General features: G+C 37.2%; 2 protein-coding genes across 11 annotated transcripts in view; both read right to left on the reverse strand.

The window, feature by feature from the left end:
• Positions 1–27,958, reverse strand: part of LOC149267940 (uncharacterized) — a 293,596-nt gene that overhangs the window by 206,874 nt on the left and 58,764 nt on the right. The window lies entirely within an intron of this gene.
• Neto (Neuropilin and tolloid-like) overlaps positions 1–27,958 on the reverse strand; it is a 108,908-nt gene that overhangs the window by 58,906 nt on the left and 22,044 nt on the right. For all 8 annotated transcript variants that reach the window (XR_016270848.1, XR_016270849.1, XR_016270850.1 and 5 more), the window contains one exon: positions 7,208–7,404. Coding sequence is in view for 5 of the 8 variants with exons in the window: in XM_089473151.1 (XP_089329277.1) it covers positions 7,208–7,298 (91 nt within the window). In the remaining 3 variants the exon portion in view is untranslated. The remainder of the gene's footprint in view (positions 1–7,207; positions 7,405–27,958) is intronic.

Below are 27,958 nucleotides of genomic sequence, written 5' to 3' on the forward strand. Positions count from 1 at the left end.
TTATGAAGCTGTCTCTCAATAAATAAGTGTGTGTGGACTTTGAAATTGATAAATAAAACGCAGGGCCAAGAATAATAGCTGGCAGGCCGGGCCGGGCCAGGCAGCTCTCGCAGCAGCAGCACGACACGACGCGAGAGCTAAATAAAATCTGGGTGAAAGGGGAAAAAAAAAAAACAAACAAGAGTGAAGCAAAGAAAATATTACAGTGAACATGCTGCACGCAAGACAATGTCCACTGGCGCGGGGTAACATGAGGAGAGGGTGGACGACGAGATCGGGAGAGGGGGCGGGGAGATGTCGCGGGATGGACGCATTGTTGCCAACTTAGATTAAAAGTGATAGCCAGCAGCGTTCGCTGTGCGCCAATTGAGAAAGCAATCACAAAAACGCACTGAGGCTGACGCGGGATTGTGGGATACCAGGTACCGACTAGCAGATACCCTGCAAGTGCAACAAAAGCGCGAGCAACTAGCTGCATGGCCAGTGCATACCCTGCCAGGCGACAGCGCCATGGCATATATTGTAGATGCAAAAAGAGGCAAACGGAAATCCAAACATGACAGGCCAAAGCAAACTGAGAACGCGAACGGGTCTAACCATGGCTCTGGACATGGCTATATGAATGGAACTCGGTACGGGATAAGCGACAAAAAGCGAGTGCAGGAGAAAAACAATTTATAATTGAAATCAGTGTCAAGACAACCACAACAACCACAGCAACAGCTAAACTAACTGCCAACAAGCAGCAGCAAGAATGTTGCAACTGGACGGCAGCAGCACTTAAGTCTGCTTTGGATGCGCATTCTCGCTGCTGGAAATTAGAAGAAATTTATACATATATATGCATTAAAGCAAGAGAGAGAGAGAGAGAGAGAGAGAGAGAGAGAGAGAGTGGGTATAACGGAACACAAATTAGCTAATGTTAAATAAAGCCAATTCTGTTAAAGCTCTGCGACGGCTGCGGTTGGGCAACGGCTGCAGCTGTACTCAGCACGTGGGGCACCGACCCAGGCACAGATACGAGCCCCCAGGGGCAATGGCAATGCGTCCCTTCTCAATTGGGTCAGCTCACATTTGGAGCAGAAATGGCAAACGGCAAGTGCGATGAGCCGCAGCGAAGGCATGAAATGGCCCACCTTCAAAATTTTGAGTTATCCTTAAATTTGTTGCCAACTCTTCTGCTCTAAGTCGGCTCTAAACGCTTTAAGTTCCATTAAATTAATTGTTAATTCTATAAAGCGGCTGGCGGACTTTCAGCTTCAAGCTCCTTTTTCCGCAGTACTCCCCCATCAATAATGTAAAAGAAAATTTTCGCTTTGCGCATTTTCAATTTGTGCTGATGAGCAGCGAGACAAGACAGGACAAGGCGAAATTGATAGGCAATAATAATGGCTTAACTGCTAGTCTCTTTTTAAGTTTAGTTAAGCTGCACTTTAGCCAAATACCATATAATACACTAAAAAGTAGATAAATATCGAACATTTTCTTATGGAGGTCTCTTAATCTGGCTATATCTATAATGTATGTTTATAACAATAAGTTATTGATTGAAGTAATAGAATTAATTTTAAAGGGTAATTGATGATAATCTGTGTTAACATGTATATCGATAGTCATCGATTATTCAATATCTATATCAAATATAGATGAAATAATCATTTTACGCATGTATTTCTATTATAAGCATATACGACAGATAGATTTAATGTAAGTTTCAATTTCAAACTTGTTTATATATGGTCGATAAATATCGATATATTAATCTATTGATTTATTAATCACACAACTTATTTATATATATAACTTATTAAATATGTACATTTATGATGGATAGAGATGGAGACAAATAATAAGCCAGCTTGTCATTGCGTTTTAATGTTCAGTCGACCTATGATAAGCGTTTACTAGAAATCTATAAATATCGACTTCAAACTACATGCTCCAATCATATTTTGCAAAAACAGATGGACAAATAGACACTACTACTACTATACGTCACATACATTTTACATTACCTATCAATATATATCGATTTTATAACTGATTGCGTAAGAATACCTAGCAGTTCCTATAGGAGCTGTCTGAAGGGCAGAATGTAGGTTCGCAAATGCAGATTCAGTTCATTCACCTTCTGCAACTATTCAAGGTAGTTCTTTGTGTAAATTAATATTTTCAATAGAAATTAATTATTTACCTAACAATTATTAGTGTCATTATAATACAGTTAAAAAAAAACCGCAAAGGTACTTAATCCAATCCAATCCAGTTTAGTCGCCACAACTCATCGAATTAAACATACGAACTCATTTCTAGAATAAATGAACCTCAACACTGCGAGTTAATCAATCAATTAACCTAACAATAGAATGTCCATTAGCCAATTGAAATTTATGATGGTAATTAATACAAATCTAAGCTGGAACTGTGAAGTCTATGTCTATGTGAACAGAGCGCAGTTAGCACACACACATACACACACACATATATATATATATATATATATATATATATATATATATATATATATTTATACATATCTACACAAACACAACCATACAGCCAAAGCCTTAAGCTTAATTCAAATATTACATCGGAATCTTAATAACAAATTTAACTTTTGATTGACTAAATTCAACTAGCTTTTTAGTTTGTTTGCCGAATTTGCGAATCTAATTAATCGCCATGGCAAAGACACTCGCCACATTTCAATTTCAAATAAATAAATAGCTAGTCGGGCCGGGCCTGGCTGGCTGAGTTTGATGATTTCCAGAGGCGATGAACCGAATTTATTTATCCATAGGTCCTAATCCAGGCCCAAATCCAGCTCATTATTATGCAATGCAATTTGATTAGCCTGTTGGCATTTTATTAATGCATATTTAAATTGAATTCGCCCTCTTTTCACTTTTATTTTTCTCTTCCTCCTTCATTTTTTTCTTCTTGTTAGTTTTGCATATTCAATTTAATCCCAGACAGGGCACACAGCCCAACAGCACGTGAGCGGTGGACCTTTCGCATTTTCCTCTAGCTTTCCATTCATATACCTTGTCCCTCTCCAAGGATTCAAAATTATGCCGATTCGGTACCATTTTTCATGACAAAATTATTTAATTATTGGTGATGCGGAATAAAAAAAAAAAATCAAAACAAAAAAACAGCAGTCATCTCAAGGATAAAATCCCCTATACAAAGTGAGACTTTAAAGTGCTTTCCATGTAAATGTATTTGAAGAATTTAAAGTTGCTTTAATAAATTATTATAGAATAAAATAAATTATTATAGAATAAAATATATATTAAATTAAAATAAAATAAATGACAAATTTAGTTGCTTGAAGATATGGAGGAAATGTATACTAAAATTATAAAATAATATAAAAATAAAAATATGATCAAATAATATATAAATACAGTAAAATAAACGGTTGAAAATAAATAATATTAAATCAACATTTATATATGAAATAGTTGATGTATATTTAATTAGTAAAATTATTTAGATTTTTAATTAGTAATTATAAATAAAACCAAGAATTATAACAAGTATTACGAACAGAGTCTGAGCAAAGTTTTGCAGAAATAAAATCTTAAAGCTGAGAGACTCAATAGAAGGTTGACGGTTGTTAACATATATTTGTATATATATAAAAATAAATAAATTGAATGTTTCCAGGAAAAAAGAAAAAAACGCTAAAAGCAGGCATTTCAAATAAACGTAAGGTTGGTATCTTAAGATGTTGATATCTTGAGATGCTGCTTGGCTATAATTAGATCAGAGAAATTATAAGTTGGAGAAAAATTTGATGGAGTAGCATAAGTAGGAGAGCATTCGTTATTTAAATCAAGCGTAGCAGAGCTGGGAGTCAATTAAAATAGTTTCGAAGCATACTCCTTAGTTAGGTGTAGCCTACACTTTAGTTAAGAGTAGTCAAGACTACAAGAAATTGTAGCAGCGTAGTAGGATACTCCTTAGTAGCATAAGGAGAAGTGTTTATAAGTAGGACTGGCCTATATATCCTATATTAGCTGAAATTGTAGCAGTAGCAGAAATGTTTGTAGTAGCACAAATAGTAGTAGTACCAGAAATAGTAGTAGCATACTCTTTACAAACTTTAATTTAGTAATGGTCAGCATTTAAGAGCTTTTCCCAAAGACGAATCATATGATAAATTTTGTATTGCTTCTCTCTATTTCAATAATATGCTATTCAAATTTCTAGGGTATATTAAACATAACGCAATAAATTGAGTCTGTCCGAGAAAGCAAACAATTTCCTAGATGTATCTTCCATGATTTTTATTTTCTTTATTTTCTTTGCTGCTGGCTGTTGTGTTTAGGTCGTGTTTATGGCATGTATTAATTTTCTGATTTGATGAACCATCAATGAGGGTGATGGTGAGCGTAAGGGTGAGGGTGAGGGTGAGGGTGAGGCCGCAGCCGGCAGCTGTTATCGTTATCCTGAAAATTCGATCTAGCGCCTTCCTTCATCGACTCACAGTATCAACGGGCAAATTTGTAGCCATGCCCAGAAGGCCGTTAAGTGGGCTTAATTGTTATGGCAACAGCTAAGTCGGGCGATGCCCCAAATATTGTAGCAAACATTAATGCCTACGCCAATTACGCATCTCGCCAAAAATATTAAATTTCAAGCATCGAAAAGGATTCCCCACTTTACTAATCATATAATATTGCATTTAACCTTTGCCTTCGTGCGCACCATTTCAACTAATTAACAAATTCGAAGGAAGAAATAATAAACTGTTTGCTACAACTCCTGTTGCTCTATTTAAAGAATCCCTTTGATATTAAAACCTCGACACAGACCCATTCGCATTGCGAACGTAAATGAAAATCATTTTTACTCCAATTACAATTATATGGCATATGAAATTTGTGCATCATTTCGAAATGAGAAATAAGAAATAATCATCAAATGTGAAAGATATTAAAAACTTTTGCCATTTACCACCCGTTCGCAAAAAGAGCTGGTTGTTTGGCTGGTTGGTTTTGCATTGCAAACAGCAACCTAGTGTTTTTTTTTTTTCCTTCTTATTCTTATATATGCTTGCTTAAATAAAGTTTAAAGTTTGTCTAGCTGGCTATGATTGCTCGCTGCAAATGGCAAAGCTAAAGGCAAAGTTATGTGAGCCGCTTTTGACTCTGATTTAGTTCGCTTGAACCTTCTTGAATATGAATTTACCTTCCATAAATACCAGCTGCATCTGAAAGCGAGTATTTTGGCAGTCGTACACATATGCGACAAATTGACTTTTTCAATCCGATGCCACACAGAGAGCAGCTGGTTAAATAAATCTTACTCAACCAAAATAAAAAAATAAAAAAAATAAAAAATGCAAAAAAAAGTAAGATAATTAAAATATGTGCAGCACAGAAATCGATTTCGAAAAAGTGTGCTGTAGTCGAGCTTGCTCGACCACAAGATTCAATGAAACCAGCGAAAAACTTCTATTCTGTTTACTCAAGAAACAACATATGAAAACACACACACACACACATGCGCTCTGCTAACTGCGTAGCGACTGCGCTTGTGCCGCAGTATGGGCTATAATATGAGAATTTAATTGTTGAATAGATTTAATTTGTAATAAAACTTGCAGAATTCATTCAGATGAGTATATCTACCAAATAGATATATAGAATATTAGAAATATTAAAAAAAAAAAAAATTGTTTTTTGCAAATTCCGAGAGAAACTTGAAGACTCGAACTTAAAAGAAGTGGGAGATAATTAAAAAAAAAAATAAAAATAAAAAAAATAAAAAAAATAAATAAAATAAAATAGAATAAATAAATTTTATTACGAATCTAGTCATCAACGCTAAAACAAATATATGTAGTTATGGAAATGCTATATGGGCAAATGCTGGCAAATTTCAAATCTCTAGCACTTATGGATTCAGAACCTCCTAAGGACAGACGGGTTGACGACCGACAGGCATGCCCGTCGCCTGATTATGAATATATGTATGCATATACTTTAAGGAATCTGTGACACCTTCTTCAATCTGTTAAATACATTTCAACAAAGCCAGTATTTCCCATTTTCAATGGGTTCAATAACAATAAAAAAAAAAAAAATACAATTAATAATAAAAAATAAAAATAAAAAAAATAATAATAATATTAATAATAATCATCATTATTGTAATAAAAATAATAGCCATAATAATAATAAAATATCAATCAAATAATGTGCTTAAATGAAACATGTGCGACAAGATTTCTATAACTTCAATTGCATATTGAGTATAGACTACATATGTATATGTACATGTGTAAATACTATGTAGACATACTAAACATACACCATATATTATATAAAGTTATCTCGCTCGAGCAAATAACTTGGCTGCTGGCCACATGCGACAATTTGGCAAGCGAAAAAAGTTTTTACTTTGCCGCGTGACCTTGACTGCAGTAAATGCAACTGTTAGCCATTTCAGTCACGCACACACAAACACAGGCTCAGGCAAACACACACACACACACACATACACGTAAACAACAACAACAAAGTTGCTGGCAAAAGTTTTGAGTTGTTTTTATGTTCGATGCGAAAATGCGAGTCAATTAATTACAGGCCAGCGAGAAAATAAGTATACCAAGTTTTTTCTTCCCTTTGACTCTGACTCTCGCTCTCCTCTCCACCCTCTCCCTCTTCTTTTCCCACAGCAGTACGTGTTCAGTTGATTTCTTTATGTTACCATTCAGCCTGCCATAAATAGAGCTGCCGCCACGGCCAGTTGAGCGCTACTTTTTTGGATGCCAAGCCAAAACCTCAAATAAAAATGTTTGTATATATATATATATATATACATACATATATTTATATGTACATACATATACTTCTCTGCTGGCCTTTCGTCTTTTGTAGCAATTGGAGACATCAGCCATGTGCACAGCAAATGCTTTCAGTGTGGGTGTGTAGTTGCATAAATAAAGAGGATAAATGAAAGGCTAATGAGGTCAAGCGGGCAACAGCAATGGAATGTTTTATATTCGACACATTCACTTTTAGCTACGCTCGAGAGCCTGTTATCTCAATTGTTGGTCTGTGAATCAGTGTATATATAAAAGAGAGAGAGATAGAGAGTCAGATGTGTCTATGTGCTGTGACTGCTGATAAGAATCGGAGCTGTAGTTGTGTTAGTGTGTGTGTGGGTGTGGGTGTGTGTGTCGCACACTTACCATAAACAGTCTGGCCAGCAATTAGCAGCATTAGCAGCCAGCAGCTAAGCTGGCGCACAATTCCACATAACCATCTGCTATGACTCCTCATTTTGTGTTGCGGCTCCGAGCGACAGTCCCCGTTGTCTCTGTGTGCTATCAGCACTTGCTGCTGGCTCCGGTGGTCCAGAGGTCCACACCTGCACTTCCAGCCGTAACTGTAATGGAAAGCATTTATACAAAATGTTACAGATGCCAAATAGTATAGAAAACAAGCAACAACTTAACTGCAGGCAAATAATATTGAAAACTTTAATTTTACATCAATTTTATATGCACATTTACATTAAATTTATTATTACATTAAATTTATTTTTATATTTTTATTGCTCTAGCTTTATGGCTTGCTTATTCTTTATTGTGCTTCAGCTCTTTAAACTGTTTTTTAGTTTTTCTTCAAAATTTTAATGTTCAATTTGTTTTATTGTTTGGTTATTCAACAGGTTTGAATGGCATAAGTACTTATAGACATACTCAAGGGTATTTACTCAACGAGCAGTTTGCTCAGCTTTTCACTCAACTTTTCGCTCAGTGTTTTTAAGTCTCTCATATACCTGCCTTTTAAGTCTGTATAAAGACCGCATTACGTGCGACTTACTGAAAGTTTGTCAAGTGACGTAGCTCAGTTTAGCTTGGCTGCAATTTCTTAGTATAATGCAGTTGATATTATAAACATTTAAAATGTTTATAGATTTCTTACAAAAATATTCAATATCTAAATATTTATTTTCATTCAAAATAAATTTGAGAGCTTGACATGTTTAAATTCTTTTCATATAAATTACTATGCTCAACTTGCTGTTGCTTGAGCAGAGCTCTAGTTATCTTTGCTTAGGTGCATACAAAGCGCTTTCAAAATCAATTACCACCTTTAGTGTACCGTTATGGGAAACTGCATGAGAACAAAATACATCCATTAGACAAAAAGCTTCAGCTGCAATGGCTAAGCTGCCAGAACTGCTCGTTATCTAGTCGAACCGAGCTTGAGTCCCTGAAATAAGCCTTCAGGCACTTCAATACTTCAATTAGTCAATCAATCAGTCAGCAATATTTGCATGTAAACGAGAATAATTACATTCCATTCAGAATGACTTCGGATTAAATTTCTCACACACATAATTGATCTGTATTATAATTAATATTATCAAATATTGTTGTTATGCAGAAATTCCATTTACTGCAAAACAATATTCACTACATGCAAGGCAACAAATTGCTAATGAAGACAAGGCACTTTTCTAAGAAATATTTGTACAAATTGATGTACAGATATTTTCATTGTGTCAATAATCTCAATATATAAATAGAATGTGCTAACGGCCATTGGCAAATTTATACGGATTCGCATTGATTGCTTGCAATTTTAAGTAACTTTCAGGGCGTAGCAATAGCTCAAATTATTATAAAAAAAAAAAAAAAAAAAAAAAAAAAAAAAAAAAACAATTAATTAAATATGACCTGAATTAAAAAAAGATAATAATATTAATACATTTGATTTTTAGGTATATTTTTTCTTAAATTTTAAAAACAAATAATTAAATAAATAATTAAATAAACTAAAATAAATAATTCCTTAAAAAATTTTGAATATGATATTAAGCAACTTGTATTTAATATTTGTTATATTTATTTATATTTCTGCTTACATTTTATAAACAAACAATTATATATGTATATTTAAAAGGTTTTAAATAATTTTAAGCAATTTGCACAATTTTTAATTTCTATATTTAAATTTTATTTCATATATATATGTATATATATACATATATATAAATATTTATTATTATTATTTTTTTTTTTTTTTTTCATATATATATATATATATTTTTATTTTTTTTCATACATTTTTTAGTATACGAAACATAAATTTTGCAGCCTTTCCTTGCAATACTTTCATTTGATTCAATACATATTTTGTAGTTCAAATTATTGTAGAGCACAAAGTAAGCAGCGCTCCATCTAACACTCTAATTGAATAATTGAAAGAGATACAAAAAGATTTTGAGCATTTGTTACGTTTTCTTTTTGTTTCTTTTAATTCTTTTACCTGTGGGTTCATGCTAACGACTGCTTGACTATGCTAATCTTTTTCTCTTAGTATAAGCATAGTTTTCTAACTAATCGTCATTTGATGAGTGCAGCTGCTCTTGTTACAGCTTGTTACAGCTTGCCTAGATTGACTATATGACTTGATTGATTCATGATCATTTCCTGAATGTCTTTATTGGAAAAAAAATATATTTTTACTTAACATAAGCCAAAACACTATAAAAATATTATATAATATTAATATTAATATTATAATACTCTACCAAGCCTAAGTCCTTAACAGCTAGTGCTTTAGCTATAGTATTAATTTCAACTGTTCCCACTTACTACAACAAAGTAAATTTAAGTAATTGAAGATTTAAATAAACATAAGTAAAGCTCTTGCATTAAGAAAATATAAATCTGGAATATACTAGAAGCATTTGTTATTTAATAGCTGCATTCGCTAAGCCATTTAGGCCAACTAAGCTGACTGCCCTAAAGCCGTTAATAATCTGTGAACTTTAATGTGCTTGGTATCAACTTTCCTCTATAGTTTACTTAAACCAACAGAAACTTTCAAAAACTTTGCACTTTGCTATTATCATAATTATTTACTTCAAAAAACATTTTTTATTAAAACATGAAGCAATACAAATAAATATATACAAATATCGAAAAATGGGTGGTGTATGTTGACTTTTTTCCTTCACTGTATATATGTATGTATGTATGTATATACCTATAGCCATAATGTGGACACATTTAGCCTTCACTTGACTTTCAATTTAGTTTCTTTTGTTTTGTGTGTGTGTGTGGGTGTGTGTGTGTTTCTATTTTTTAGCTTATTGCAGGGTCAGCTTTGGTCAAGGAGCGGTTTTAGTTATCCAAATGGATTGTGCGCCTATTTGTCTGGTGCTATGGAAATTGTGCGAGTACTTAACGCCACGAGCTGCTGTCGATAGCAAGTGAAGCGCAAAAAATGCGAAAAACATGCACCCACACCGACAACCGCACAGCCACCATGGCAGAGACAGAAGATAGTAGACAGCAGACGGCAGACGGCAGGCATCAGGCATCCTGCCCGGCCACTATCCTTGAGGAACGCACAGTTGAGGCGTGTAATCAAAGTGTCTGATATCAAAGCAACAAAAGCGACAACGACAGCGACAGCGACGACGACGACGACGGCGACGACGACAAAGTTATGCATAAATTTTGGACGCCAACTCGACTGAGCGCAAAATCAATACAGGAAATAAATTAGTTTCGGCTCAAAAGCCAAAAAGCCAAACGAGAAACAAAACAAAGTATATACAGAAACATATATATATATATATATATATATATACATATATATATGTATATATACATATACATACAGATGCCGATTGGTGTACCGATGCGGATGCGGCTGTGAATTCGAATTCGTTTTCGGGGTAGACGGATGCGAATTCCCACAAAAAGCAAAAAAAAAAAAAAAAAAAGATATAGAAGTACTAAAGGGCGACGCTGGTTCAGTAGGTGCCCCTGGTGGCATCCAGCAAATGACAATGTTTTGTAGCTGCTCCTCCTTCTCCTCCTGCTGCTGCTGCTGCTGTGGTCACCCCGCCAATTGTTTACCCAGCCCCAATTCGGCTTACAGCGAAATGGAGCGACTGGGGTCCGTCCGCCAGCACTAGAGCCTAATAATAGCCGCACATAAAATTTTATTAGCCAGAGCGTAACAATTCAATTGGGTCATGCTTTATGGCGCCACTAGCCGCATTTTAAAACCAGCCAGTGATGTGGGTCAAGCTTCAGGTGTCGCGTTCACCTGTCACCTGTCACCCGACACCCGCCACCCGATACTCGACACTGCCGCGACAGAAGTCAACAAAATAGGTGAAGTTGCCCAATAAACTTAAATTTCATTTCAATTCAAGAGCTGATTAGTGACACTCTAAGCGGGGAATGGACTACATATAACTACATACATATATATTGCACAATATAAACAAGCAATCAACAAGATATCACCACTCGCTCCCTCACGAATAGCTCGAGAGAGTCGGATATACGTATTACATTTACTGGCTCGTTTCATCACAATATTGATGTAGTCTCATCTACACGCATAAACAAGTCTAGTTTTATATCTCATCATCCATATATATGTATATGTATATACATATACACCGTGTCGTAAATCAATAAAAACTTTGGCAAAATTCCAGGAATTGAGCTTCGAATTGCTTTCGCCTCTACCGCAACCGGCTCTGAAACCTGGTCCCCAGTGACTTTTGCCTGCTCTCAAATTTGAAGAGAATGCTTGCTGGCTAGGAATGCAGCACAGATGGCGTGGTAATCCTCGAAATCGAGAGCTATTTTTAGGCTAGAGACAAAGCGTACTATAAAACAAAACCAGATTTATGATATAATAATATCAAAATATTATAAAACTCCTCTGAACGAAGGCAACTTTAAGAAAATCCAAAATGGATTTTCTTTAACTTGTCAGTTCAACTGTTATTTACAGATATAACTGTTCTTAAGAGACAATATGTTCGATCTAGAAAATAAATCTATTTAATCTTTTAAAACTCAACACGATTTGATTATAGCTGTAAGCCCAAGCTGAGCTGGATTAAGCTAACTTATTTTGATATGAAGAGAAAGAAGAAAGAGAGAAAGCTGCACAAATTGATTAAGTTTAGAGTCGTCATACACTCACTCGCTTCAGAATTTTAAGTCAATAATCAGTTGGTGATTTGTATGAATTGAAAATTATTTTAAAACAGAGTCGGTTTAGAGAATATACATATACATATATATCTGGCATGCCTGTTATTTTTCTTTGTTAAAAAAAAATAACCTGGAGCCATCGAATATGGGTCCTGTATTCGAAAGCACCAGATCTTCATTTTACTCCATTATCTCCTTAGAGTTTTACAATCACATGCTTAGACTATCTACTAATTTATGCATATATTTGGAGTGAACTACATAAGTACTTGTTAGGGTTAGAAAGGGTTTCAAGCTGACGCCTTCTTAGCCTTCTTAGCTTCTGGCTAACAGAGCAAGGTAAAAAAAAAAAAAAAACAAGTAAGAAGGCTCTAGTCGAGACTGCTCGACTAGGAGATACCCTGAACCATCCAAGCTGATATTCTAATCATTCTGCTTTTTTATGCACACATACATACACATGCATCCACAAGCACGCATAAGCCGGCGCTCTGCTAACTGCGCAGTAAGCAGCGACTGCGCTTGGGCTGCGCTGCAGCGTGGGCAATATTATGAGAATTTATTTGTCGAATAATTTCTTTTGTAGACATAGGATCTGAATGAATCTTTTACAGCGTAATCATATGGTGAATATGTGTGTACATTCCAAAGCCCAAGTCTCTAGTATTTGAAATGCGTTTTTTACAAATTGGGGGAGAAGGGGGCGTGGTATCCGAAATCTGTAAATTACAAAATCATTGTATCGATTAACTTTATATACAACGCAAATTTGAAGACTCCAGGTCTAAAAGTGTTCAAATTACGCTAAAAAAACAAAATTAATTTTTCGATTATTCTCGATAAAAAAGTTATCGGACAATTTATCGAAAAAATAAAGCAAACTCGTACTGCGTATGGTACACACGAGTATGCATGCCAAATTTCAGCTCTCTAGCTCTTATAACTTCTGAGATCGACGCACTCATACGGACGGACGGACGGACGGACAGACGGACAGGGCTATATCGACTCAGCTCGTCGCGCTGATCAAGAATGTATATACTTTGTGGGGTCTGCCACGCCTCCTTCTGCCCGTTACATACTTTTTCACAAAACCATTATACCCTGATTTCCCATTGAAAATGGGTTCAGGGTATAAAAATATGTAAATGTTATGGCTAAAGCTCTGCCTTCTGCTCTTTGATGCATTGCACATTCCAATTGCTCCATTCATTAAGTAACTCATGCAAGTTGCATTTTGCTTTGCCGCTGCTCCATTGAGCTCCCCCTGGAGTAGGTTAAGCTGCTTTAATACCACATCCTAGCCATTTCTCGACTCCTGCTGCTGCTCCACTAATCTGTGGCAAAGCAACTTATGTGCTGTTAAGCTCTGATCATAACAATTATCATAAACATATGCTACAAGCTCTATATATGTACTTATACACATATATATTCATATCCAGATGCAGCTATGCAGCCCCATCAATTTAGCGTAACCTATGCATATGTTCCATGTCTTGTTGCCTTGTCTTGGAGCCTTAACCGAGCATAACTGTCGTGTTCTTTATATAGCGACGGCGACACCGCAGCAGCCATAAAGTGTCGTAAAGTGCATTAGAGCGCACTTGACACAACACGCATACTAACACACACACACACCCACACGCACATACACAGGCAGTTACACACTGCAGAAGAAAAGAAAAAGCAGGAAATCAGCAAGTGAAACAAAAGCAATTCAGTGCCTGCCCTTGAAAGCTGGTAAAGAAATGCTATGCATAAATATTCAAGCGCCCACACGAGCCACCAGTGTCTGCACCACCGGCAGCACTGGCAGCAGTGGCAGCCGTGGCAACCACTATAAACGACTTACACCTTCGGGCTCGCTCGATAGCCGAGGGGGAGGGGGAATGCGGCTCCCCAAGGGGCGCGTCGCTGATTCTGCATACTTTATGCCATTTCTGATTGTTTATTATTGCGACACAGAGCGCAGACACCGATGCTGGGGCTAGGTAAAGGGGCGGGGGCGGGCTTCTCTGGTTCTTTGGGTGCAAAAGAGTTCCAGCTGCCAAAGCAGAAGCAAAAGCAAAAGCAAAACCATTTAAATGCCTGGGAACATTTATTGGCGTGTTTTACGCGCCATAAACTGAAATTCATAAACATTTTATGCACTACATGTGTAAATGTGTGCACGTCCACCTCGGCACTGTGTGGCCCTCTCCTGGTCACGCCGGAGCAACAGACCCCACTCAGAGTCGACTGGCTGCAAGCTGCAGCTGCATACGTGAGCGGGTCAAAAGCAGAGGCATATTTTTAGCCATTAGCCTAAAGAACCGAACAATAAAAACAAATTGCATATACAGCAACTGAACGCGACTAACGAGTGCTCTAACGTGCGATAATATTTATGCGCCAAAAGTGCCACGCCTATAGGGGCGTAGCATATAATTTATGGGTCTGTCTGTGGGAAAGCTTAGCTATGATCTAACTGCATCTCCAGATGATTTAGCTCTAAGGCCGTGCATGATGGACTTGTATATGTGTGGTGTGTGGGCGTGGTCTCAGACTGACTGTTGCCCTAAAGGAAGATGAACTAGACTGGTATATGCAATATATCTTTAGAGTCCAGCTCGGAAATATGGACGATAGATAGACGTGTAGGTGGATAGGTCATTATATGTATCTTTGTATAGATAGAGGAGTAAAAAGAAAGATAAATGCACAAGTAAATAGAAAGATAAAGAGATAAATACATATAGGTATAAGTGGATAAAGAGATAATTATATGTAGAGGTAAATAAATAGAAAAAATATGGATCAATGTATCGATCAATCGATGGTAAGATAGGGCGAGAAATAGAGAAAAAGAGAGAGAATATATGGATCGAAATACATATGTATTAATCGGATTGGAGACAGATGGATGAATAGACAGAGAGCAGTTTCGATGGATAGGTAGATATAGGGATAGGCTGATAAGAGTATATAGTTGAATAAATTGATATAGCGGTAGTTCGATAAAACGATAACGGTCGATAAATAAGTAGACAGATCCGTTGATATACAAATACATACATACATAGATACATAGATACACAGATACAGCTTTAAAGAGATGTAACAAATCAAGGGCCATAAATTCAGCTTGGAAACTGGTTTTTATCCACTTGAAAAAGCTGTACGTGTAATCTTATTCAAAAATTCAAAATCAATTTAATTTTGTTTTGATATAAGCATTTCTGGCTATCAGAATCTCTGGGAGGTGAAGAAAAGATCTGCAATTTAGTTGGGTAACATTTACCAGCCAAAAGCTAATCTAGTTTAGTAAACTCCCAAGTGGAGTATACTGCACTAGCGCAATAAGCTCACACAATCTCTTACAATAATCCCCTAGAGCTGTAAATTGCTTGACATTCATAAAGCCAGACCTAGTTGTCCATCCATCTGCATTGCACAAAATCAATTCATTTTTATTTACAAGCTGTAAAGCGTCTCTCATCAGCGACTATCGCAGCACTATCGATCACTCGGCTATCAAGTGACGAGTTATCGATCACTTTGCCACCACAAACTGACAATTGCAGCGCATATGCTCGCCGCTGCAAACGATTTGTAAACTTGCTTTTCAACTGCTGCTGCTGCTGCTGCTGCTGCCCCCTGCCGACCAACCAACAGCAGCAGCAGCAGCAGCAGCAACAAAAAAAAGGTAGCATACTTATGGGCGCAATGCTGCAGGCATTGCGAAAATGCGACATAAAAATTCATTTTATAGCTTTGCGTTTTTATTGCCGCCAGGCATTGTTTCTATAGCCGCAGTCATTCGGTAATTGTTACAAGCGTTGCTCCTGCTACAACTTTTGCTGGGTGCTCCTGCTTCTGCTGCTGTTGTTGCTGCTCCTGCTGCTGTTGTTGCTGCTCCTGCTGCTCCTGCTGCTCCTGCTGCTGTTGTTGCTGCTCCTGCTGCTTCCTGCTGTTGCGCATACGCCGCGTGTTTCTCATGCATATGCAAACAACGCAAAAGGCACTCATGATCCGCTAAAAAGCGGCAAGTGGCAAGTGGCAAGTGGCAAGTGGCATCCGAGAGTGCGTGCGTGTGTGCCACGTAATGATAAGCGCATTTAAGGCTTGACTGGCTTCAACTTCCATTTGGTGTTGGCCAACAATATTAGCCCACTTCGCATAGCCGGCATCTGGCATTTTATTTTTTTTTTTTTTCCTTTGTTTTTGCCAATTCATTGGGCAGCCGCCATGAAAATTCTGTTTTCATTTCCAATTATTATTTTTATGTGCATTCATTGTCTCGCCTTTGCCGAAAAGCCGTATGCTGAATCAGCAGAACGTCTCAAGTGCCCTTCAATGTACTTGATTAATTTGATCAACTGGCAGACGGTCGGCCCATGCCAGGGCTATTGGCCACGGCTACGGCCACGCCCACGCCCATTCACCTACCCATGCCCACGCTCAATCTATCCCAATTACCTTGCTTATATTAACAACTGGCAGGCGTGCCCCACTTTCCACTCGCCACTTTCCACTTTCTACTTTCCTTTTTCCACTTTCTCGGCTTCTAGAGGCCTTCGCAGCCGCATGACTTCATGCGATGCTTACGTGTCGCATCTGTGGGCTGAATGGAATTGAAACAAATTTGAACATGGCCCTGTCCATTGCCGACTGCCGCAGCAATTTTCCTCTTATATGCTCGCATCTACATAAAGCTACAACAACAACAACAACAGCAGCAACACAACAAATCAGAATCTCAGTTGGTAACAGTGTTGAGAAAGAGAGCGAGAGTGAGTGAGTGAGAGTGAGAGAGAGAGTGAGAGAGAGTGGGAGAGCGCCTGGCCTGTGCTAAACCATATCAGTGACGGTTGTCAGTCCAACGTCAACTGCACAGTGGGGCGAAGTGTGTAGACAGCTTGTGTAATTCAATTATTAAATCCGTTTGAAGAGCAGTTGAATAAAATGAATTTGACTTTGATCAAAGTGAATTAAAATTTGCAGTTTTATTGTGCAAATGGAATAGTTGTATTTTTACATATATCATATATTTACATTAAGAATTGCTCAATATGTGAGCTTCTTTACTGCTGCGTGCTCCTGGCTAGGCAATTATATTCTCTTGAATTACTAATAATTCAAATTTGAATTGAAAAGGATTCAAGAGACTTTAAGGAATATAAGATAAACTGAATATAAAATCCCAAAACAAGCTTTTTCGAGCGAGGTGGCGTTCTGCTTACAAAATCTCAACAGGATGGCAACACCAGTTCAAGAAGAAAAATATTTGAGAACAACATTGGAGTAAAGTTATATATGCTCGTGATTAAAAGAATTTTAAATGATCACAATGTTTTAAAGTTGCTAAAGTTGAATCATGATATTCTCAATACTAAGTTCATTATTTTCATAATCTATTAATTATAACAATTAAAAAAAAAAAATTAAAAAAAATAAATAAATAAGTGTTATACATTCATATAACTCTCTAGCTGATATAAGAAAAATTAAAAGAAATAAGAAAAATGTATATAAGAAAAATTAATTAGTCTAGTTTATATGTTTCGAAATTATATTTCATCAAGAAAAATTTCAGCGCTTGAATATTACATGGCGTACTATGTTAGCTATTTCCTTACATTCTTTTTAATATTTATCACAAAACATATACATATTTTTATATATCCAGGCATAAGGAAAGCAATACAACAGCTTTATAAAAGATATAATATTAATTGTAATTAAAAAAGTGTAAATGTTGAATTGTAGATTGAAAAATCACCTTTCCGATGAGGTATATATCTCTAAAATATATTTAGCATAGGAAAAAAAAAGTTGAAAAAGAAAAAAACCGAATATTAAAGTTATTCACTATATTTAATTATAATTCATATTGATGAACCATTAGAATTTCAACAGCTCAAGCCGAATCGACTTGTATGAATCTTCATCCCAACTATTTGCTACTATAATACTATGTGGATAAGGACTAAACCAAAGCTCTATATTTTTAAGTGTATGCTACATAAAAGAAATCATGAACAACTAATTGAATATTTTTGCAATCAAAAGCTATCGCTAAGTAAATTAGCTGCTAAAACTCTTGCTCTAGTATGGTCACCCTAAGTATATGTTTTATATATGCAAAGACCTATAGACCCGCAAGTCAAGAGTCAAGCGCAGAGCGTGTAGAGGTCGGCTTATTTGATTGTGTGAACCACTGTGTGTTTAAGAGGCGTTGAAATTAGCTCTCCTCTTGCGCTCGCCGCGCAGTGTCCTGCGTCAGCTTCGTCGCCGCCAGTTCAAGTGGCGCTAGATAAATGCTGAATTCGTGTCTGGCGAGCGCCCAACACATTATTCGATGGGTGGCCTCTGTGTGCGTGTGTGTGTGTGTAGGTGGTTAGAGTGGGATGGCATTTGGCAACGCCCTCGGTTGCCGCGTTGGCAACACGCTTTAGTGCACATTAAGACTTGTTTACGAATTTGCTTGTAACATGAAATTAATTTGTAAATTTAAAAGGTTGCCCAATGGGGCGCCATCAGCCAGCAGCCGCAGTGGATCACGGCTAGGTAATAAAGATAACAGTATGATGGTGGTGACTGTGGTGATGGTGGTGACGGTGGTGCTGCTGCCATCACCGTACACTGCACGTAATTTTTTAATTATTTGCCCAAGGTCCAACGACATCGTGACTGAGTGAGCCCCGAATCAAGCAAATTTTATTTGATGGAATTCAAAATTCAATTTTCATTCAATCCGAATGCTTGACTTTGACTTTAAGCGAACTCTTCATATCAATGGGCAAAGCTCTCTCAATTGCCATTAATCAGAGAGTCAATGTGATTGGAGCTCATTCAAATCACAAATGCGAAATACATAGATTTGTGAAATATCCTTGAAGCGCGCTCGGAGCGTCAACAAAGGCGTCAATGCGACTTTAAATCTTTTGTGCCTACGACTTCATCATCATCATCAGCCGAGCTGAGTTTGATTTCTGCAGCTTGTCCCGATTTAAATGAAATTCAGAGCCGCGCGACGGCTCATACTTGGTTGGCATTTTGGCAACTTTCGGCTTTGTTGGTTGGCCAACTTTCCGGCTTGTACAGCACTGAAATCTACGGACTAAGTACAAGTTTATGTTGCCTTAGCGCGCGCCTGTCGCTTCATTAAAAGCGACTCACGACTCACAATGAGGGTGCGGTATGAGGCGCAGGATGGCGCGAGGATTGAGGCTGGGTGTTGGCGCTGCTGCTGCTGCTGCTGAGTCGGAGTCTCTCTTTAAAGCCTTTGCCCATTTATCAAGCGAAGGCCAAGTTTGCGTGTGCCGTGCATAAAAACTAACTACATGCCGTCAAGTTTTTGCTGCTGCTGCTTAAGCTACTTAAAGCGAACTTAAAACATGAAACAAATCCCCCAACGAACGCCCTATGGGTGCATGGGGACTGTGATGGGGGGCGGGAGGGACGTGTGACAGGCATCTTCTAACTGCCTGATGTGCAAGTAAATTTGGAGTGTGTTCGAGTCTGTTCACTGAACATCCACTCCCCACCCAAATGAATATTCCATAATAAAATGCATTCACATTCACCTTTCGAGTCAAGCAGCAGCTCCCCACCCTCCCTGCCAGCATCGCTCCACCTAGCTCACCTGCATTGTCATGCTCTCTTATTTCCCATAGATATAAAATATGATGGCCTGCTGATAATCTGACGCTGATCGCTTCTTCCTTCCACCTGCCAGCAATGACAGTGCAGCTGCATGAGCCGGCATCTATGCAGCAGCTGCTGCATGTGCAACGCACAATCCTGCATGGCTTCATTTCGGAAATACTCGATTTCGCCTTGATGAAAGCCAATGCTACGCCAAGTATTTCGGCTGAGTGAAAAGCAGTAGCAATAATAGCCAAGCAATTGCTTTTGAGGAGAATTGCTCAGCTGCTCGTTCAAGTCTCTGGCTAAGGGCTGATATAGCAACCATAGCATAAAAGTATCGCTTTCGTATCAAAAATATTGCTGGATATTCGATAACGATTCACTTAGCATAGAGTTGAAACAGCACTTATACGTTGATTGAGCATTAAATGCGAATTTGTGGAATTTTTTGCATATTTACAAATAAATAAATTCATTTTCTCGCTCACTGTAAAATCCAAAATATTTTTTTGTCAAATTATTATAATTATTTTTGAAGATTGAATCTGAATAACTGCTAACTAGTATAACTAGTAACTAGTACTTATTTAATTTGTTATGTTTACTAATTACTAATAACTAGAATTTAATTTGTTAATTATTGAATTTATTTTTATTTATTTTTTTATCTATTTTATTTTTTGTTTTATTTTACATATATATATATATTTTTTTATATATATATTTTTTTAATTTCTAAAAATGTTTTTTATAGTAAAGTATTTAATTAGCTAATTATTGAATATCTATTTTATTTATTTTTTATATATTTTATTATTGTATATTTTTTAAATTTATATATTTTTATTAATTTAGTATTTATAATTTTTTAAAACGTTTGCAATAGCTCAATACTTTTGTAATAATTTATTATTCATTTTCAAGAGAAACCATCAATTAGAGCCAAAAGTCTTGCAGTTTTATTTTAATTCCATTATTTCAGAACCATTTCTAAGAAATAGTTCCCAAATCTTATAGGAGTTCGCTCAGTTAAGTAGGGATATTCCGTCTCAGATGACCCGAAGCACTATCATCTATGCCTTATATTGCTCTCAAAGTAGACTCTATTTACAGCGAAACAATGCTGATATCTCTCTATCTATTTATGTTTATCTCTTTCTCTCTCTCTCTCTCTATCTCACTCTCTCTCTCTCTCTCTCTCACTCACTCTCTCTCTCTCTCTCACTCTCACTCTCTCTCTCTCTCTCTCTCTCTCTCTCAATCCCTCTCTCTTTGTCTCTCCCTCTCTGTCTCCCCCTTTGCTTCATTCCTTTCAATTTCAAGAGTCCTATATACACGCACAAACTCATTTGCAGCTGTTCACTCTCCTCGGGGCTTTCAATCTTGCGAGGCCACAAATTACAAAAGGCTGAAAGTACAAATAGATTTTTGCCACCAACTACAAATGACTCATAATTGTCACATAAACTGAGCTCCTGTACTGTGCACCCACTACAGTCCCCTCTCTCCCTCTATCACTCTCTCTCTCTCTCTCTGTCTCTCTCTCTCTCTCTCTGTCTCACTCACTCGCTTACACTGGCTAACACACGTTGACTTTTGTTCCGAGTCAACAGCGTGGAATGGCTAAGGCCGACCACTAGGCAGCCAAAAGGCCCCTAAAAGGCGGCAGCAGCGTGAAAAATTCATTTAAGCAGTCGGTAAACTGCCATACGATATATCATAGAGCCCCAGCAAAAGCGGAGGCCGGATTCCGGCAAGAAGACGAACAAAAAAAAGAGCTAGCAAAAAGAAATAAAAGGATTTGGCCAGCAGCCATGGTGGGGCGCCAGGTTCCCAGCAGTCATGTGCTCAGGTCCTTGTGGCTAGGCGCGTGTTTGGTTCATAAATCATTAGACTCGATTGTGTGTCCAACACGTTCTTGTGGGCGACTGTATAAGTGTGCGTGCGTGTGTGTGTGTGTGTGTGTGTGTGTAGGACAGTGAGGCATACTACATACTTTGCTGCCCTGGCACACACTAAATTAATAAAGCATTTGCTATCAGCACCGTTTGCCCCCAAAAAAATACATGAAGACAAACAAAAATACAAAAAAAAAAATTATATAGCCCCAAGCTGAAAGCTCCCCATGCGGCCCCATGAGCGCCATGCTCGGCTGCCCATGCCAACTTCAAAAAAAAGATAATAAGCAATGAATTATCCTACACGCAACGAGTATCAAAATTAACCTGCCTGCACACACACACACACAGACACATAGCTGCTGCATGAGTACGTGTGTGTGTGTTTGCTGAGTAAAATTTATCGCACGATATGCCTGATGCTGAAAGTTGTAATTTTTCATGAGCACACACACACACTCACACATACAGAGAGAGATAGAGTGAGATAGAGAGCGTAACGAGATTTGAGTTGACGACAAAGCTGGCAACTGAAGATGTTGCCCGCCCTTGATTTTAAATCCAACAATTTCAGCAATTTGCTACTCTTTTAATATACAAACTAAACATTTGTTAATTACTAATATATATAGAGATATATATAAATCAATAAAGATGTTATACAGCAATCTATGATTGATCTACAGCTAATGGCAAATATTTGGCTAGATCTCGACAGGCTAGACTAAAGGGAAATTTCCGACGTAGATCTTAATTATAATATGGTATATATTTTTAAAGAGTTTTCATATATCTATTAATTTATATTTATACTAATATACAGTAGAATCCCGATAATTCAAAATGGCAAGGGGATAGGCTTTTTTTTTTCGATTTACACAGAAATTTAAATTATCGAGAATTATTGAGAACGCATTTTTTTCAAGAGGATTTTTTTTTCGATTTACCAAGTTTTGGGAATTAACGGGGTACGAAAACAAATGGGAATATTTTACGAGAGATAGAGCTAGACTACGAGATCCCCCTGAGCCCATTGAAGAACAGATATTCTAAAATTCCAAATCCAATCCATAAACAAAATAAGTAATATTAGTAAATAAACACCGAATTTTAATTGTAACAAAAATTTAAATAAAAATAAAGAGAAAAATAATACTTAATAAGACACGCAATAATTTAAATTGATAAATAAACAAGAACTAAGCATCAATTAATTAGTAATTCAATTAAATTTAATCTCTTGAATAAGCTGCACTCTAATGAGTCTATCGAGTTTCTGCTCTGCCCTCAAGCTATTCAAACTTCATTCACAAACTTAGTCTCAGAATTCAGTTTCAACTACATTTGCTCTGCGCACTCATGTCTTATCCATCAGGTGTGCATGTGTGTGCATGTCTGTGTGTCTGCGTGTCTGAACTGTAAGTACTTCATGAAAGGATAAGCTGCTTTTGTTTTTGTTCGCAGCACGCGGCACATTATGCAAGATTAATTTGTGATGTCGTTATAAATAAAAGCTCAAGCATTTTATAACTCGTTCCAAATGATGACTGCGCAATTCGACTGCCACTCACCCAGGCTATACCCTGTAAATTTTATTTTGAACAGAAATTGCTTTTTGCTTCCTCTTATTCAAATGATTTCTTTGTTTCAACTCCAACTGTTCTTCACTCAGTGTAGAGCATTAGCTAGTCGTGTATACTCTCGCCCCACTGCCGAGCATTTGTCACTTATTCTTGCAGTGACCGCGCGTGGGTCCGTCCCAGTTGTCCCATACAAATGCTCAACATTCTATGTGGCGTTCGTTCTGGTTTTGTCGACATTGCGGTCTGTTAGGTAATATGTGGCGTTTACGGATGATGCGAGCAGCGGAAATGAGGGCAACGATGGGTGTGGCAAGGGGTAGGGATGGGAAGGGCTGCGGTGGGGGCAGAGGTTGTCAATGGCCAACGGCATGACCAAAGAATAATGTTGCATTTTATTTCTCTCGACAGTAATTCGCGCACGGAACGCGTTTTGTTCACATAATCGGATTTACAGTCAGCAGCAGCAGTAGCAGCAGCAGCAGGAGCAGGAGCAGCAGCAGCAGCAGCACCAGCAGCAGCAGGAGCAGCAGCAGCAGCAGCAACAGCAGGAGCAGCAGTAGCAGCAGCCGCGGTAGCAGCAGCAGTAGGGGCAACATCACACATAGATGCTCACACACCCACACACACATGCTCACAGTAGTCACAATTTGCCGTGTGACTGAGAAGTCGCAGTTAGTTTTTACTCCTTTATCGCTAAGTGACACAAATAGTATTAGGAAGAGAGAGAGAGAGAGAGAGAGAGAGAGAGAGAGCGAGAGGGAGAGACAGGGAGAGTGTTGAATAGAAATAACAACAAAAGAGATTTGAAGAAAAAGTGCAACAAGCTGGACTTCGACAACGGTCAAATGCGAATGCCATTAGCTTCTGCTAACGAAAATTGTAATTCCTCACAGAATTAGAGAGCTCTACGCCCGAAAGGTAAAGAGCAACAGTCTACAAGCTGCTTACAATTGCCAATAAGTCTAATGAATGTAATGTAAATGCATGCACTCAGCATTACTTCATCAGCGGATTGCTAAAAGCAGGTGAGCGCATCAATGGAGCGAGCACTCCATGATTAGCACTTGTTCCAACACGGACTCTCAGAGAACCTCAAATCGAGCTTTGTTATTATGTAGTAACTAACCACCCCTCCTTCTCTCTCTTTCTCTCTGTCTCTGAATCTCTCAGCTACTTGCCTCTGAGCTGGCAGCAAATAAAAAATAATAATAATAATCTTCAAATAAAAACAAGCCACCGCATCGGATTTCAAATTCAAAGTGATTTTTCGCAAAGAGAAAATTATGAGATTGTGATAACTTCGATGCTCTAACGGCTTCATTTTTTTCAGCGCTCTCTCTTTGCATAAAATGCAAAAAGTAAAATTCCTTAACACTAATTACTGCAAGTAGTTCACCTTTCCTTTGTCCCACTCATCTCTCTCCTTCTCTGCTCTGTTATCTTTGTGTTCCTATAGCAACACAGCTTAAAAGTTTGTTAGCTCTAGCTGTTGTATTAAATGACTTAAGAAAAGCCATAGAAAAACGAGTTTGGTTTTTTTAATCATCTGAATATTATTAATACATTCTAGTCTCGATAATTTGTACCCAGTTAAATCGAAAATCGCGATAAATTGAAAAAAATTATATCCCCTTGAAAGAAATTCGTTCTTAATAATTCTCGATGAATTAAATTTCTGTGTAAATCGAAAAAAAAAATAATAATAATAATAAAAATAATAATAGTAATAATATTAATAAAACTGATCACCTTGCCATTTCGAATAATCGGGATCTTACTATAATATGAGGAACCTTTGAATTCAGATTTGTAAGTGCGGGAATGCGCGCTTATTATATGTATATGAAATGGAATGGCAAAATATTTTGTTCTGCCAAAAAAAAAAAAACAAGAAACCAAAAAAAGTTATAATAATGATTACATAAAAAAACATATTTTCTTAAAGTTATTATTGTAAGCGCTCAAAAAAAAAATAAAATAAAATAAAATAAATTTAAAAAAATAATAATAATAAAAAAATAATAATAATAAAAATAATTATAATAATCCCAAAAATTAAGCTGCATATCCTTATTCCTCTTAGCATGCAAAATACTTTTGCCCATCACTGTGAGGTAAATCTTATATACTTATAAAATGAGTAATAATATATAAAAAATAAAAAAACATTGGAAATCAATATAATAATTTAACTTATTAAATAAAAATTCCCTTATTTACTAAATATTTTTAAAGCCTTTTCAAGTAATTAAATCAACTAAAATCAACTAAAAATCAACTAAAAATAGTTTCAACAGTTTAGTATAAACATATATGTACCTTCATTCATCTCCACATTCATACATATATATACTCTGTGATACCATGGTTTATAGCGCCGTTAAATGCTGGCCCCACCCACCCACAACCGCCCACGGCCACCAGCAGAAAAAAACTCCACGAATGGCTCTCTGAATGGCGCACCTTTTAGCTTGATTTAAGCTTGCAGCTAGGTGAGAAAAACAAAACGTGTTCGCAGTTATCACAATTATGGCTCTCTTTACACTGGCAGACGACCGCATTCTGCCACTCGAACATTTTGCATTAACAATTTATATGCGCTCTGCGCATTAATAATTAAGCACGATGCCACCATTTAATGGCTATGTGTGTGTATGTGTGTGTGCGACGCGACATACTGAAAAATCCAATGAATTTTCAAATATATCGAAATGCGAGAGCCTGCCCGGACGGTCGGCGAACGAGCTTGATTGTGCACCGTCGACAATTGGCCAGCACAATGAATATGGAATTAAATTTCGTGATGCATATTTATGCAGTATGAATACAATTTTAAAGGTGTCGCCTGTCAGCGGCAGCAGCAGCAGGAGCAGGAGCAGGAGTGCTCTACAGAGACTAAGCAGACTATCAGAGCAACGTTCATTCAATTAGCCCAAGTGAGGATATCAATCAACGCTTTCTAGGGCTCCACAGCAGCCATTGATGGTGGGTGGATGGATGGGTGGTCACAGTGGGGCATGGGTTGAGTGGCTGAATGGCTGTATAGATGCAGAGCATTGACCACGGCACCAGCTCTATGCGGAGATGGAACAGCTGCTCTTGTTGTTGTTGCTGTGGCCAAACAGGAAGCATGCTAGTGGGCGCCAAGAGCGATTTGTGAGACCCGAAGGCAAACACATTCCGGGTTGGGACACACACACACACACACACACACAAGCGCCAAAACGATGCTCAGCAACGGGTCTTCCAGACCTGCTGCTCAGACAGCTCTTGTTGCGCATTTACCAATTTGTTTGCACTCTCATCAATATGTTACTACCTCGATTTAAACTTGTAGCTATATATCTATATACATATGTGTGTGTATGTGTGCGTGTGTGTGTGTGTGTGTGTGTGTGTGTGTGTGTGTGTGTGTGTGTGTGTATGGCTGTGTGTGTGTGTGTGTGCTCTTCATTAACTTGGCTTTCCTGTTGGCCAGGCGAGCTCAATGAAAAATGCAATGCATTTAATTAAACGTCCATGCAGCAATAATTCAGCCGATAGCAGTGAGTAGCTGTAAAATATTGCGCATACGACACGCTGCCAAGGCATAAAACCCAATTGAAAAGCACTTTTAAGTTCGGCCACACAATGGACTGCTGCTTGAATGCAGACAAGTCACAAATCCATTTGCCCAGCCTCGACAAATAATATTATCATAAAAGACCAATCCAAAGAGGCAACAATTCCATCAAAAGTAAACACGACAAACACAATGCGAGACGACAAATGCGTAAACTTTGGACTTGTCAACTTGAACGAATAAATAACAAAGTGCACAAGCAACAAAACCTTGATCGACCTTTGCATACCCTAGAAGATAGGGTGTGTAGATTGTTGTTATTTTGAAGATTTTTTTAGCAACTGTGGCTAAGGCATATAAAACGAGTTATCAGAAGCTCTTTAGCTTTAACATAGTGTTAACATAAGATGGAGTATGTTAATCAAAGGATGTAATTCAATTTGATTGTTTCTGAGAGACTCTGAGTAAAACTAAGTAAAATTAAATATGATTTCATTGACAATGGCCCAATAAGGATAATTTACTTATATCAAACGAGTTGCTGCAGCTAGGGTGACCATATGTTAAGTACAGTTAATATCAATATTTAAGACTATATGCCATGCCTCTTTAGAGTAACTATATTTTAGATAAAGTAAAATTAAATTGAGCCCAATGTGTCTTCAATCTTGTTTGTTATAAGGCCCATTCAGGGATCTTTTAAAAATCATAAATTGGAAACTGAGCATACAGATTTACGGATGTATGCAAATTTACCTTGTTGAAATAATATAAAATTGATTCACCCTCTAGGCGACCGGAATATATTTTGGAATAGAGTGAAGTTCAGTTTACCATGTCATCAATTTATCAATCTTATTTAAAGTAAACTCTATCTAGAAGTCTCTATAAAGATCATAGCTTGATGGCATGGCAAATTTACCTCCAAATCACGATAAGTCTCTCTCAATATACCTTACCTTCCATAATATTCTACACCATTTAATATCGCTTAAATAATACATTCGTAAGTTCAACTTTTGCATTCTCTCAACAATCATTTACATTAACATTTTCTGATTAACAGAGTCGTAAACGAACATGCCATGAAAATGCTTGCCTTAAATCAAATTCACAACCTGTGCACTTATTGATGTTTCTCTTGTATTTGTGTTAATCATAGAAATGATTTCACATTTATTTTGATGTGCTCACGTTATTGTTGGGAGTTTGCTCGACTAGACTCGAACTCACTTCAATTTTTATACATTTACTTTTCTTTTTTTTTTTCATTATTACT

Source organism: Drosophila arizonae, chromosome X, assembly GCF_054131065.1.
Source record: "Drosophila arizonae isolate 15081-1271.41 chromosome X, UAZ_ARI_1.0, whole genome shotgun sequence".
Classification (NCBI taxonomy): domain Eukaryota; kingdom Metazoa; phylum Arthropoda; class Insecta; order Diptera; family Drosophilidae; genus Drosophila; species Drosophila arizonae.